This window comes from Heptranchias perlo, chromosome 24, assembly GCF_035084215.1.
Source record: "Heptranchias perlo isolate sHepPer1 chromosome 24, sHepPer1.hap1, whole genome shotgun sequence".
NCBI classification, from domain to species: Eukaryota; Metazoa; Chordata; class Chondrichthyes; order Hexanchiformes; family Hexanchidae; genus Heptranchias; species Heptranchias perlo.
In genome coordinates, this window is record NC_090348.1 from 41,493,778 (window position 1) to 41,510,213 (window position 16,436).

Below are 16,436 nucleotides of genomic sequence, written 5' to 3' on the forward strand. Positions count from 1 at the left end.
TACATGTTACTCAAGTCCCACACCAACATGGTTGACATGCCCTCAGGGCAACCATGAATGGGCAATAAATGCCACCATGCCAGCATCACCCACATCCTGAGAACAAACATAACAAAAAAGGGAATTTGATGCACATTTTGAGCAACATGAAATTACTGCCATGGGGAGAGAAGGGAGCAGAAATTTTGAACGTGGAAATATATTGATTCAGAAAAAGCTCTGTCTCACTAATCACCAGGCTGGAAGTCCACTTGGCCAAAAAACAACCATATTTAATAATTGAAGAATGCGCTTTTAAAATGTGTGTTAAATTTGGAATACGTTTTGAATTATAGCCCAGATAAACCAAGAAAGGAAAACTGTTTGTTTCCTTGAAGAGGAAATCTATTGTTTCCACTTGTGCCTGCCCAGTTCCAGCCACCTCCCCCAAAAAATTAATATAAAAATTCTGGAACCTTCTATCCCGTCTCCCTTTTTAATTAGATCAATGTCACCCTGTTTTTGCAAACTTTCAGATTCATGTTTACTTTTTCAGTGCGAGAGCAAAAAAAACAGATTACTGGAATTATTAAAATAATAAGCACGCCAACTGACAATATTGAAACTATTTAAGGAGACTTAATTGGGTTAGAAGCAATTATTCAAGGGCTGACAGCCAATGTTGACTGTTACCATTTGCTTTAATTTGAAATGTGATGTACCGCCCAGCCCTGGTACAGTGCCAGAAAATGGGTGCTTCTCGTTCGACAGACAGAATCCACCCGAGTGAAACTCTTGCATGTTTCACGTCTCCTGCAGCTGTGCCATGATCTGTCGTGTGTGTGTCACAGCAATGAACTCGGACATGCATTCAAATCCCTCCATGGGCTCGCTCCTCTCTATCTCTGTCACCTTCTCCGGCCCTACAACCCTCCGAGATCTCTGCGCTCCTCCAATTCCGGCCTCTTGAGCATCCCCGATTTCCATCGCTCCAACATTGGCGGCCAAACCTTCAGCTGCCCAGGCCCTAAGCTCTGGAAATCCCTCCCTAAACCTCTCTGTCTCTCTACCTCTCTCTCCTTTTTTAAATCGCTCCTTAAAACCTACCTCTTTGACCAAGCTTTTAGTCACCTTTCCTGATATCTCCTTATGTGGATCAGTGTCAAATTTTGTCTGATAACGCTCCTGTGAAGCGCCTTGGGACATTTTACGATGTTAAAGGCACTATATAAATGCAAGTTGTTGTTGGAAAGGCTGATGCACTGACTGCTGACCCTCCAGCTGTTCAGGGTCCTGTTAAGAAGGTGCAGCATGTGGAGATCAAGGGCTGGTTGGGGAAGACATACACTTTTTCCTGTGTGTTGATTTTCATGAAGAAGTAAAGGCCAGTAGATAGTGATAACTGATAGAACTCTTCCTGGCCTTTAAGCTGATGAAGTATCGCCTTTGTTTTCGGACTATAGAGTCACAGGAAGTCAAACCCACCACGTTGTGCAACATAACAGTTTTACATAAGTTGATGCTTTGATCACCTCAACATAAGTTACATTTACATTGAATTATATAGAATTTACACCAAAGAAATAAGCCATTCAGTCCAATTGGTCTGTTGTGGTGTTTATGCTCCACACGAGCCTCCTCCCACCCTCTTCATCTAACCCTATCAGCATATCCTTCTATTCCTTTCTCCCTCATGTGTTTATCGAGCTTCCCCTTAAATGCATCAATGCTATTTGCCTCAACTACTCCATGTGGTAGCGAGTTCCACATTTTTACCACTCTTTGGGTAAGGAAGTTTCTGCTGAATTTGCTATTGGATTTATTGGTGATTATCTTATATTTATGGTTATCTTTTTATATTTTTTTATATTTAAGTTGGTTATCTTTTTCTTAGCATTGGTTCCATAAAAAAAGAGTTGGAAAAAACAATGCAAGCTCAATTATGGTGTGCACCATCAGCATGCACAGCAGCAACACGTTTGTATGAAATTCCTTTGATTGCTATTTTTAACAGAGCGGATAACCCATTCACAATAAACAGGTTAACGCCTCCATTAAAATGGAGAATAAAGGAATGCCATACAGACGCATTAACCTTCATGCACTGAAAGTGCCCAGTGTAATTTCAACCACTTCCTCCAATACTTGCATTCCAAAATGACTGTAATAATTGCTGCTTGTAATCCAAGTCCAACCAAACCCTATGGCCACTTGAGCTAAGAACTTGGACTGATAGGAATCAGTCCATAAAGTTCCGAAACATGGAGGCTGTGCTTACTTATTACTGAGACATTCACAAGTAGGATCATAACCAACCAATTGTAACGCAAAGGAAAATAGATTTTGTGGTATGTATTAATGATTTGAATTTGAATGTGGGGGGCTTGATCAAGAAGTTTGCAGATGATACAAAAATTGGCCCTGTGGTTGATAGTGAGGAGGAAAGCTGTCGACTGCAGGAAGATATCGATGGACTGGTCAGGTGGGCAGAAAAGTGGCAAATGGAATTCAATCCAGGGAAGTGTGAGGTAATGCATTTGGGGAGGGCAAACAAGGCAAGGGAGTACACAATAAATGGGAGGATACTGACAGGTGTAGAGGAACAAAGGGACCTTGGAGTGCATGTCCACAGATCCCTGAAGGTAGCAGGACAGGTAAATAGGTGGTTAAATAAGCATGTGGGATACTTTCCTTTATTAGCCGAGGCATAGAATATAAGAGCAGGGAGGTTATGCTAGAACTGTATAAAACATTGGTGAGGCCACAGCTTGAATACTGTATACAGTTCTGGTCACCACATTACAGGAAAGATGTGATTGCACTAGAGAGGATACAGAGGAGATTTACGAGGATGTTGCCAGGGCTGGAGAATTTTATCTATGAGTAAAGATTGGATAGGCTTGGCTTGTTTTCTTTGGAACAAAGGAGGCTGAGGAGAGATTTAATTGAGGTGTATAAAATTATGACTGGACAAGATAGAGTGGATAGGGAGGACCTATTTCCCTTAGCAGAGGGGCCATTGACCAGGGGGCACAGATTTAAAGTAATTGGTAGAAGGATTCAAGGGGAGCTGAGGAGAAATTTTTTCACCCAGACTGTGGTGGGGGTCTGGAACTCACTGCCTGAAAGGGTGGCAGAGGCAGAAACCCTCAACTCATTTAAAAAGTACTTGGGTGTGCACTTGAAGTGCCGTAACCTACAAGGCTACGGACCAAGTGCTGGAAAGTGGGATTGAGCTGGATGGCTCTTTTTCGGCTGGGACAGACACGATGGGCTGAATGGCCTCTTTCTGTGCCGTAACGTTCTATGATTCTATGATGCTATAAAAACAAAGTAAACCCCATCCAATAAGGAATACTAAAACTGATAGCCTACAGAGGTCTAACTGTTTCCAGAGAGAAATCTTAAGTATGTTCGTGCTATCTCTTTGCCATTATTTGTGTCCATTATTTTCACAGAATCTTTAAGTATTTACATTTGTTCGGACATAAAGCATGACATGTAAATTACTGTGCATTAACAAATCAGGTTAAAAAAAAGTGCTGTCCAACACATTTTTAATTTACTTTCGTGCTTTTCAGACGCCAGATTCCAAGTGTCACTGCTAACATTCTGCATGTGGTTTATTTCACTATTCTCCCTTTACTATTCTCACAATCACACGCTGATCGCTTCTCGGGTTGCCAACTCTGCTTGGACATAATCCTGGAGCTTTCATCACACGACATCGTGCCTCCTATTGCCCCGCCCCCACACTCCCGCCATTGGTCGCCCGACATGTCCAACCTCACAGTGCCCCACCTCCCTGTGTCAATTGGAAAGCAAACAGACTCTTCATGACCCGATGAGAAGGTTGTTGACTGTCAGTCAAACAGCCTGTTTTTGCCACCTGCCAATATTTTTCTACCTAATTATCAAAGGTGTTCAAAGAAAATGAAAAAACTCCACAATTTTTAAAAATTCCCAATGATTTTTCTTCCGGGTTTGCTCCCTGCAGTGTCCTGGAGATTAATCTTTAATTCCTGGAGACTCCAGGGCAATCCTGAAGGGTTGGCGGCCCTAATCACTTCCATGTTTCTACAGGAATTCTTATGACGTACCTTGAGGGGGTAAATCGGGATTTTCTCCAATTTTTGGCCAAACAAGTATCACACATGCAACAGTTACATGGCTGAACCTTTTGTCCTTTTTTAAAAACTGGTTAATTGACTGTTTGGGTCGTGATTGGCTGACCTTTGGTTGGTTCAGCCAATGAACTATCCAGCCGAATCATACTCATCCACCATTTTTATGGGAAGTGGGGGGGTCATTAAAATCTAAAGTCATAAACCTTCAAGCCTTTTTTTTCCAAGGAGGAAATATAGCCCACAGCTGGGATGTACTAACATAGCTGGCATTTGTTACAAGGCCAGGCCACATCAAAGGGTTCAGAAAGATCACAGACGTAGCTTCAGCCATTGGCTAAAGAGGTCCAAGCCCCAAGAGGTGTTGCCAGAGCCCCCCTCTCCCCAACTCATCTTGAGTACTTTGTACCGTTCCAGTCACCTTATTTTTAAATTGAGAAAAAGGGGAACTGATAGGGTGGATAGAGAGAAACTATTTCCGCTGATTGGGGAATCTAGGACAAGGGGACGTCGCCTAAAAGTTAGAGCCAGGACTTTCAGGAGTAAAATTAGGAAATGCTTCTACACGCAAAAGGTGGTCGAAGTTTGGAACTCTCTTCCGCAAATGGCAGTTGATGCTAACTCAGCTGTTAATTTTAAATCTGAGATTGATAGATTTTTGTGAACCAAGGCTATTAAGGGATATGGGGCTGAGGTGGGAATATGGAGTTAGGTCACAGATCAGCCATGATCTCATTGAATGGCGGAACAGGCGCAAGGGACAAAATGGCCTGCTCCTGTTCTTATGTTGGCGAAGGGTCAAGATTCATAGTGCTGGACAGCACTGAGGCTGAAAAGGATGGGAGAGAAGATGAGATAAATGAAAGACTTGGGCGGTGCCAAGTTTGGGTTTTGAAAGCCTTTAAGTTACAGGAGGAACTATTCAGTGCTGTAAGGACTAGCTCATACTTCAGGCTCACAGGTTCTGTCCTAGTTGGTCGGTGGTTTGATTTTCTATGAATGACTGAGTCCTCTTGTGCATCCTGTTTTAGCTGTACTGGTGAAATTCTGCGATGCACTCACATGCTTCATTCAAAATGCCAATGTCACGTTTTAATCGTGTGTTCAGGGACATGTCAAGCACGGATTAGTTAAAATAAAACACTGAAAGCAAGTCCAACGACCACAAGGAAAAGGCTGAACCAGTCTCTGTAGCTATTGTTGAAGCAAACTCTTCACCCATAAAGACATGGCAGATGATGAAACCATAATCAGTGTCCATCCACAGAGAATGCTAGTTGGTGAAACTTATATACAGCTAAAGCGGAGTGTGTTGAACGACGACTGCCTATGATCGCTGTACGTCTTTGAAGTCTGGGGTGGGGCAAAGAAGATTTCCTCTGTATGCTATTTGTAGAAAAGTTATAAACATGTCTTTTATGGCCTTGCTACAAATTCTGAAGAGAGGATATCGAGGATCAAAGCGTTTCCTGCTGGCTTTTTTTGGGACAGGATGTGTCCGGCCACTGATGCTTCTTCAGTACAAGATTTTGATGCCGAGGCTCATGTGCCAGTTTCCTTCCCTTGTCTCCTGAAGGAGCTGACTCGCACTATCATCCCACAGGTACAATCTGCTCTATCCTAGACTCTACCCAGTTATCAAGTCTCAATCACCTATCTAACCTCAGCTGTGCGATAAACCCTGACTGCTTGAGTTGTTTTCATGCTCCCAGTGATTTAATAATCTCTATCTTTGCTATTAAATGCAAGGTCTTTTTTCTTATGCTTATACCCCTTAATCCTGTGACTAATTTAACTCTATTTAAAATATTTTAATTCATAATCTGAGGGCTCAGGTAAATGGGATGTTCTCAAGCCCTGAGAGACCTTATGCCACCCTTATGCACTCCACATCAAGCAAGCACTCTTGCTGACTGAGTCAGAAGGTTGTGGGTTCAAGTCCCACTCCAGGAATTTGAGCACATAATCTCGGCTAGCACTTCAGTGCAACACTGAGGGAGTGCTGCACTGTTGGAGGTGCTGTCCTTTGGATAAGACGTTAAACCAAGGCCCCATCTGCCCTCTCTGGTGGATGTAAGAGATCCCATGGTACTATTTGAAGAACAGCAGGGGAGTTCTCCCAGTGTCCTGGACAATATTTATCTCTCAACCATCATCACTAAAACAGATTATCTGGTCATTTATAAAATAGATTATCTGGTCATTTGTCTCATTGCTGTTTGTGGGGCCTTGCTGTGTTAAAATTGTTTGCCATGTTTCCGACATTACAAGTGATTACATTTTTAAAAAAGAACTTCATTGGATGGTAAAGCACTTTGGGATGTCCTGAGGTCGTGAAAGGCACTATAGAAATGCGAGTTCTTTCTTTACTTATATGGAAATATCAGTGGTTTGGTTCACAGACTCTTAAGCAAGGGGGTGGGTTTCTGTGTGCATAATAACATGACTGGCCAAAAGAATCTCAATCCCTTGATGTGGTACTACACTCGACATAAAATCCTGCAGACTGTGGGCTAGATTGTCCACTCACTGACTGGGAATGTACCTATCGCAACACACTGATTCCGCTTGACGTAAAATCATTAAAAATTTGTTGAAATTCAAAATCATAGCCTGTGGCAATGAAAGAGTTATATTATCATGGGTTCCTTCAGATCGGACTGATGGGTGATGGGCGGGTCCTTTTAAATGGCCTCTCATTGTTACAGTTTTCAATCTAATTTTGAACAGGAATTAGCATTCGTTTCACAAAAAATAAAATGTGAAAATTAGAGGGGGAGACAAAAAACCACAAGAGAAGCTTTTCCAGAAGACCTTGAGTCGAAATGGAGCTGCTTTCTCATTGCAATATAACATCATTCATCACGGCCTGGGGTGACCTAAGTTTTGTTCAAAGAGTGCAGCTGAGCTGATAGTAGGCAGGCCGAAGCGTGGTATCTTTTTGACACATTCCAGCTATAGATCACTGAAGACACTCCCAACCATGGACAGTAAATTCTCAAGAGGTATTTATAACCATTTGAAAGCCGGCAAAGTCCAAAAATCCAGTGTGGCAGAATGGTTATTAATCCCCTATTGACCCCCACGCTGCAGATGTTGAGAGCGAAATAAATTCAGGATGGAGGAAAGCACTATCAAGACCGGAAGGCCCATCTGCGACGAGGTGAAGCAGTTTCAGCATCTCATGGATGCACACTGTGCATGAGTTTGAAACTCTGGCCTCTGAGCAACATGTCGCTGTTTCTTGGATACCACCTGTGAAATTCGAAGCTCCTGAAATGAAAGTTGTCACTTTGATCTTGGACTAGGTTTGTTTCTTAAAAAAAATTAGAAACGAGAGAGTGCCTTTGTTATCCAGAGAATCTCGAAAAATGAGCCTAACGCACAACGTGCTGCTGCATTAATAATAGGCCTGTCTGACAGTTTACACTGTGTAGTGAAGAGGGCTGAGGGTTGCCTTTTCATTTGAACTTAATTTACTCAAGGACATATAAGAGGTATGCATACGTTTGCCGTATATTTCTACGTTTACTTGATAAAATGTGGGGTTCCTTTCAATGCTGCAACGCTGCAAGTATGTCAGCATTACCTAACATTGGAAATATGGTATTGGCTTAAAAGCTCTCTGCAGTTTTGTCGGACATCTCCTCGTGGGGTCAAAACAAGGTTATCCAATATGGAAGGAGAACATTAAGGACAGAGAGAAGTAGGAAAGTGGAGGGGAGACAGGGGAAGAGATTGAAGGGGGGAGGGAAGGGGGAAATGAGGAAAGGAGTGAGGGGAAGGGAGATGGAAGGACAAAATTGAAGGGGAGGCAAAGGTGAAAGGGAGAGAGAGATGGAAAAGTGAAGGGAAGGTGTAAAGGGGAAGGAAAGGTGAAGTGAAGAGAGAACGGGAAATTGAAGGGAAGAAAGCAGGGGAAAGTGAAGGAGAAACAGAATGAGAAGTGGAAGGAGGGAGAGAAGAGGGATACTGAGAGGGAAAGTGGACATTGATGGGAGAGAGAAGGGAGAAAGTGAAAAGGAGAGAAAAGGGGGAGGGAAATGAGTAAAGTGAAGTGGAAGGGGGAGGTGTCGGGGAGAGAAAAGGGGGAAAGTTAAGGAGCGAGTGAAGGGGAAAGTGGAGGGAAGGGGGAAATTGAAGGGAAATAGATGTGAATGGGAGAGGGAAGGGGGAAAGTGAAGAGGAGAATGAAGGGAGAAAGAGAAAAATGAAGAATCTGGGAGCAGCTCCAGGCAAAATGGGGAGGAGGCAAGAGTAGTTCTTTGGGAGGGGATTGGTGGGAGTGATACTGTGGGAGGGGGTAGGTGGGAGTGATACTGTTGGAGGGGGTAGGTGGGAGTGATACTGTTGGAGGGGGAGGTGGGAGTGATACTGTTGGAGAGGGTAGGTGGGAGTGATATTTTGGGAGGGTGTTGGTGAGAGAGGTATTTTGGGAGGGGGTAGGTGGGATTGGTACTATGGGAGGGGGAGGTGGGAGTGGTATTTTGGAAGGGGGGTTGGTGGGAGTGGTACTATGGGAGGGGGGAGGTGGGAGTGGTACTATGGGAGGGGGGAGGTGGGAGTGGTACTATGGGAGGGGGGAGGTGGGAGTGGTACTATGGGATGGGGGAGGTGGCAGTGATACAATTGGAAAGGGGAGGTCGGATTGGTATTTTGGAAGGGGGGTTGGTGGGAGTGGTTCTATGAGTGGAGGGAGGTGGGAGTGGTACTATGGGAGGGGGGAGGTGGGAGGTATTTTGAAAGGGGGGGTTGGTAGGAGTGGTACTATGGGAGGGGGAGGTGGGAGTGGTACTATGGGAGGGGGAGGTGAGAGCGGTATTTTGGAAGGGGGGTTTAGTGGGAGTGGTACTGTGGGAGGGGGAGGTGGGAGCGGTATTTTGGAAGGAGGGGGGGTTAGTGGGAGTGGTACTGTGGGAGAGGGGAGGTGGGAGCGGTATTTTGGAAGGAGGGGGGGTTAGTGGGAGTGGTACTATGGGAGGTGGAGGTGGAAGTGCCATTCAGAGAAGTTAGGAAACATTTCTTCATGCAAAGGGTGGTAGAAATATGGAACTCTCTCCCACAAAAAGCAGTAGATGCTAGCTCAATTAATAAGTTTAAATCTGAGATTGATAGATTTTTGCTCGCCCAGGGTATTAAGGGATATGGAGCCAAGGCGGGTGGATGGTGTTAGTACACAGTTCAGGCATGATCTCATTGAATGGCAGAACAGGATCGAGGGGCTGAATGGTCTACTCCTGTTCCTATATATACTTGAAAAGGAAAAATTTGCAGGGCTATGGGGAAAGAGCAAGGGAGTGGGAATGATTGGATAGCTCTTTCAAACAGCTGGCACAGGCACGATGGGCCGAATGGCTTCTTTCTTTGCTGGATGATTCTATAACTGTGAAGTCTAAAAGTGTTTAAAATAAACCTGAAGCAACCATTTTTAATTTTTAAAAAATTAAATTTTCCAGGTCAACATACCCCAGACCCACCTCTAAAAATGCATCACAACTTGGCAAACACATGACGGAGAGGTGGAATCTATTTTGGGAGGAGTTTGCACAATTCTAAGTTTGCTGCCTCGAGCCCTGAGAGGACTGATCCTACAGTCAGTAAGACAGGGCTCAAATCTCCTATTTGCAATTGGTCATTTTTGTGTTTAAAAGAAGAACGTTTTTGCCATGCAAGGCACTTTTTCAAAGTGATACAGACGCCTCCAAGTTATAATTGTACTCATGGCAATGCAACAATCTGAATGAAAATTAAAGCCCCAGTTCGCTGTCAAACAATTTTTTTCATAGCTAAAGCATCATACCTGTCCCAAGGAATTCTTCCACGAGGCGTCTGTTGGGAAGTTATCCCAAGTTTTAGCATTTGAGTAACGTGCATGATATGTGCACTGGCATTGCCTACCTCTGTTCTCTGCTCCTGCTTGGCGTCCAGCTCTGAGATCACCATCTACTTGGGAGCAGAGAGCGGGACACAGTGACATGAGGGCACGAACTGTGCTCTCCTGACATTGAGATTTCTGCTGCGCAAGTTTGGCATCACAAAAAATACAAGGAACTTCTTTTTAAAGAGCAGGCTTCCTCATTTGAAATTTTGACATTTCTGTAGGTTTAAACTGATGACACACCTTCTTGTTACATTAATGTCCTGGAGTCTCCTGGAATTAAAAGATTAATCTCCTGGACACTGCTGCGAGAAACCCAGGTGAAAAATCATAGGGGCATTTTAAAAAGATTGTGTTTTTTTTCATTTTCTTTGAACATTTTCGTTTATTGGATAGAATTACATCGAAATTACAGCACAGAAATAGGCCATTTTGCCCATCTGGTCCCAAGATGTCGGTGTTTATGCTCCACACGAGCATCCTCCCACTCGACATCATCTAACCCTATCAGCATAACCTTCTATTCCTTGCTCCTTCGTGTACTTATCTAGCTTCTCCTTAAATCCATCTATGCTCGACGCCTCAACTACTCCATGTGGTAGCAAGTTCCATATTCTCACCACTCTCTGGGTAAAGAAGTCTCTCCTGATTGGATTTATTAGTGACTATCTTATATTTATGACCCCAAGTGGAAACATATTCTCTCTGTCTATCCTATCAAACCCCTTCATAATTTTAAAGACCTCTATTAGGTCACCCCCCCACCCAGCCTTCTCTTTTCCAGAGAAAACAGCCCCAGCCTGTTCAGTTTATTAGTTACAAAAAATATTGGAGACGGCAGAAAAAGGGCTGTTTGATCAGATGGGGCGTTTGAAGGTGGGAGGTCATGTGATGAAACCTCCAGGAATACATCCCACCAAAGTTGGCAACCCTGATCAGGGTGGGGTAGGGGGTGGGGGGACTCGGAAGCTGCATCATCACAAAAGTGAACAATGCGACCAAAAGATGCTGCAGATACAGTGCATGAGATGCATCGTGAATAGGCCCCCATCCCTCCAAAGCAGGGTGCGGGTGGCACTGCCAACAGCTGGCTGGGGCCGACTGGATGTTCGACTCTTCCCCGGGCACCCCGGCTGCCTGGGCACGGCTCCTGGCAAATGGTATTCCCCGGGAGGGCTGCATCACGGTGAAGGATTGGCGTAAAGGGTGGGCAACTGGGAGCCGGGTGAAGATAGAACTCAAAGATGAACAGAATTAAATTTTAAAAACAGAAATTCACATGATCAAATCAAATAAGATATTCACGGTCAGACCCTGCAAAACCTGAGCATGATATTCAGAAGAAGCAAACTACTATTTTATAACGAGCCATTAGCAGTGTCCTAAACTTTCATGATTATTAATTCATTGAAATGATGCAGCATAGCAGTAACTGCACAACAGGATCAAGCGCTCCAGTTGTAATACCACTGTTTTTTTTCGTGCTGGCACTAAGAATTCCTCTGCTCGTTATATGTAGCGACAACATAAGTGTGTTCGCGAATAAACTCTTTGATCAGGGTTTTTTTTTAAGCGAAATCGAAAAGACGCTCAAGAAAGAAACACGTTTACAATTCCCCTGCACTTTGCAGACAAGTGAGCAGCGTTGTAACAGCAACTTGATAACGTCACCAGAGTGCAGTTATTGTGCGGGCTAACACCGTTCCATGCTTCTCCTCTCAAACCTAAAACATTCCTAAATAATCCCTCCTGGGATCAAACACATCAACAATGAAAGAAAGTGTCAGACTCACCGAGGGAACACACAAAACACAACAGCCTCATCTTCCTTTTCTCGGACTTCACTGATGGAGTTGGTTTTTGATTTTTGTCTCAAGGCTCCCCTACAAACTGGAACTGTTCATTCAAGTTAAATCTTCACTTGGAGGGTTATTTTTTTTGGTAGTTGCTGGTTTGCTTTCTAACCAATCCGGCTTTTGTTTTCTCTCTCTCTCCTGTGGGTTGTTTGTGAGCGTGTGTAAGAGTTCCTCACTTTATGTCTGCTTCACTGATGCTCACAGACCCCCGGCAACTGAAATGACAATAGCGTCAGTCCCGCTGAAACAGACCAGCCCCAAGAGGAAATCCCAGGCGTCACTCCCCTTAAAGGGACAGGCACCTCCAATCACTGCCAGCCACTGACACCCCACTCAATCAATTAAGACTGAGCCAAATTTCTGTGTATATACTTTGAAATAAAAACATGAAATGCTATTATATCATTATGAAATATGTTATTCTCTCTTTTTAATTAAACAACTGGATTTTAATTATAATAAAAATATATAGAATTACTATATATATATTATTATAATTAAAATATATAACTTAATTATTACTAAGTGAGAACCCAAAGTGAGATTGTCCTTTCTGTCTTCTATGTTCATGGAGGTGACAGTTTAATTTAGGTAACATGTTTAATTCAATCTGGGGATATTTGCGTTGCTCCGTCCACTGGTGAACTTCACTGGGCGCGGACAGAGCGCTCACCTATCTCCGTTACAATAACCTCGCACGTTTTAAAACACTCTGCTCAGCAGCTGGTAGTATTTTTTTGCCAGTGGGCGAGGCTGTCTGACAGGTTGAGATGGCTGGAGACCCGAGGTGTCAAACTCTCAACCACACATCTGGCATCAAACACCTGCCCTCGCCTCGCCCGTCCACAGACTGCGCTTCTTTTTCAGTTCAAACGATGGCCTTTTTTTGGGTTAGTTTTATGCAAATATCACTTTGCCACTTCTGTGTATTAACTGTGTAACTTCGATTGAGAAAGTGGGATCACTATTTAGAAATCTGGGTATTTTCCGTTTTCTAAATAACAATAAATATTTTTGCCTTTTTGCTGACAGAAATGAGACAGCTTAAATGACTCAGATTTTGAACTGAACTATCGGAACGAATTTCACTTGGCTAAGAGATTTAAACCGTGTCTTACACAGGGGAGTGCGAATCAGGAATAATGTGATGCAGTGTGTTACACCAGGGACGATGCAAAAAAATTGTTAGGGATATCAAAGCTAACAGAAAATGTTTTGAGAAATATATTAACAGAAAGAAAGTGGGGAAGGAGAATGTGGGCCCATTAAGGAGAGATACAAGTGAGACTATAATGGATAATAAGGAAATTACAGACTTATTAGATGAATATTTTGTATCCGTTTACACAGTGGAGGAAGAGAACAAAATACCAGTAGTACAAGGGAACCTAAAAATAATAAGAGAGGAACTTACTATAAGTTTTTAAAAAATGATAATGGAGAAAATAACAGGACTTAAGATAGACAAATCTCCAAGAACTGGTGGTTTCCAGCCCAGAAGATTAAAATAGAGGGATGAGGAAATTGCAGATACGCTAGTCATAAGTTTCCAAAGCTCTCCAGATTCAGAAAATGTGTCTTTGGATCAGAAAATTGCAAATGTCACTCTATTATTTAAGAAGGGAAGGAGGGAGAAACTAGGTAACTACATACCTGCCAGTTTAACATCAGTTGTGGGGAAACTATTGGAATCTATCATCAGGGACAGAATGACTGGGCACTTGGACAAGTATCAGCTGATCAACGAGAGTCAGCAGAGATTTGCAAAGGACAGGTCATGTCTGACGAATCAAGTTGAATTTTCTGAGGAGGTCACTAACACAGTGGAGAAGGGAGTTTCTATGGATGTTGTCTATATGGACTTCGAGAAGGCATTTGATAAGGTTCCGTACAAAAGATTATTAGCAAAACTGAGAGGAAGTAAATGCTCTGATCTGCAACAGCAACCTGCCCACATGGCAGGACACAGAAAACACTTAATATCAGTGTGAAACACCAACCGTTGGCAAATATGAATAAAGGCCACTTGAATGCCGTCCTAGAGAATGACGACGGGTTGTGGAACCAGAGAGCAGCAAGGAATCAGCATCATCAGCAACGGGAGAAAATTGGCAAGGAAAAAAAATATTGTCCGCTTCAAACTACCAGGGGTGGTAGGAGGCTGAAGTCACAAAGGGAAAATCTGATAGATTTTCATCATACAATAGAGAGAACTTGTATTTATCTGGCACCTTTCACAACCTCAGCATGTCCCAAAGCGCTTTACAGCCAATGACGTACTTTTGAAGTGTAGTCACTGTTGGCAATGGTTGCAGCCAATTTGTGCACAGCAAGATCCCACAAGCAGCAACACGATTAATGACCAGATAACCTATTTTACTGATGTTGGTTGAGGAATAAACATTAGACAGGACACTCACTGCTCTTCTTCGAATAGTGCCATGGGATTTTTTACACAAACCTGAGCAGGGAGACAGGGCCTTGGTTTAACATCTCAACCAAAAGATGGCACATGTGAGAGCCCATTCTTATAGCAATGTTGCTGGGTTTTACAGTACAGTTTGTGACACAGCTGTTAGATCTTATAGTGGTTTATAGCATTGATGTTTGGTTTTATGGTCAACCTTTATGACATTGATGTGTTTTATACAGTAATCTTATGGCATTGATGTTGGGTTCAATGGTAGTTTTATTGCATTCCTGTTTGGACTTTTGTAGAATTTTATAGTATTGATGGTTTATTTTATATTCCACTGTGGTTAGGTTTTTTAGTTGAGTTACACATTCCATTCTTTACATCTGGGCCTGCACTCCTTTCTATTGTAGTATCTATATCTTCAAACAAAGAAACCACAAGGTAGCCAAAATCTTTGAAAGAATAATAAAGTCGATTAGCCATTACTTCTGTTCGGCTTTTGCAAATATAAGTGTGCCGAAATACATGCATACCCATGCAGTCAGGCTGTTGCACTATTGCTCCTCTTTCTGCACTGACAGAAACACTCGCACCTTTGGTCTTATATACATACAAACATACGGAAATGAGGGGCAGGAAAAGACCAGTTGTTCCACCAAACCTGAAGAAAGAAAGAAAGAAAGAACTGGCAGGTAGAGGTGGAATGAAAGAGAGAGAGAATGAGGCAGGTCGAGATGGAATGAGAGACAGGTGGAGATGGAATGAGGGAGAGACCAGGATAGGAAATTAAAGACAGAGAAAAAGACAGACAATTAAAGACAGACATGAGGGAAAGAGAGGAAATGGCATGTGAGAGAGAAAGAGGGACAGAGGGCATGAGAGAGAGAGATAGAGGAAGGGAAAGAGAGAGAATGAAGGAATACAATACTGATTTCCAGTATAGATTTGTAAGCAAAGAATATCAAAAGTCACATTGATGGGTTAGGTTCAAACTTTCATCCATGATATACTTGAATTTACAGTGAGAATATCTATGAGTATTAGTGTACTATATTTAAAACTTGTGGCTTTTTATTGGTATACAATTTATTTGAATACCCCTCAAGAAATGGCCACTTGGAAGAGTTGGATTGCTGCCTATGCCCATAGGACTGGAACTGTATTCCTGCAGGACTCACCACTCCAACAGAGATGGCCACAGCATTGCAAAAAAGGCAGTTTTTTCTCTCATTTTTTCAGTGCCTTTCAGAATTGAACTTCTGGAAGATTCCACAGAACCAAAGAAGTTTTGAGCACAGAAAGAGGTCATTCAGCCATTGTGTCTGTATATTTCCTGGAAACATATAAGAAAAGTCAAATGAAAAATGTATAGTGTCAGTTGGAAATAGTTTAATTCTGCAGCTAACTTGCACAGAACTAAAATGTTATTTTATGTATAACCCCTGCATCTATTTACCTCTCTACCTGTCTATTTGTATATCTTTCTCGATCTCTACTTCTCTTTCTTGCTTTCTAAATCTTTTTACTTGTTTCTGTGTACCTATCTGTAATTAGTTATCTCTTCATTATCTACCCATTTGTCTACCTATCACTCTGTAGAGCTCTCTATTTATCTAATTATTTGTCTATCTGTATCGATATGTCCATCTACCTTACTCTGTTGAGTGCTGCCTCTACATGTCTTTTTTTGTAGCCATCTTAACTACATATCTCTATCAACTTCTCATCTAAGTCTGCTTTTCTCTCTTCATCTATCTCCTTTCTCTTTTTCTATCTTGAACTGTTGATCACGCTGTCTATACCTCACTAGATACAGGGAAGGTACCAGAGGACTGGAAACGTAGTTACATTGTTTAAAAACGGTACGAGGGAAAGGCCGAACAATTATAGGCCGGTCAGTCTTACCTCGGTGGTGGACAAACTATAAGAATCAATACTGAGAGATAGGATAAACTGTCACTTGGAAAGGCATGGTTTAATCAGGGATAGTCAGCATGGATTTGTTCAGGGAAGGTCATGTCTTACAAATCTGATTGAATTCTTTGAGGAAGTGACAAGGAGGATTGAGGAGGGTCGTGCAGTGGATGTTGTCTACATGGATTTTAGTAAGGCATTTGACAAGGTCCCACATGGCAGACTGGTCAGAAAGGTAAAAGCCCATGGGATACAGGGAAATGTGATGA

General features: G+C 42.7%; 1 protein-coding gene across 5 annotated transcripts in view; it reads right to left on the bottom strand.

Moving 5' to 3' along the window:
* Window positions 1–12,064, bottom strand: part of podxl (podocalyxin-like) — a 117,770-nt gene extending 105,706 nt beyond the window's left edge. For all 5 annotated transcript variants that reach the window (XR_010967110.1, XR_010967108.1, XR_010967109.1 and 2 more), the window contains exon 1: window positions 11,775–12,064. Coding sequence is in view for 1 of the 5 variants with exons in the window: in XM_068005166.1 (XP_067861267.1) it covers window positions 11,775–11,805 (31 nt within the window). In the remaining 4 variants the exon portion in view is untranslated. The remainder of the gene's footprint in view (window positions 1–11,774) is intronic.
* Window positions 12,065–16,436: the final 4,372 nt, after the last annotated feature.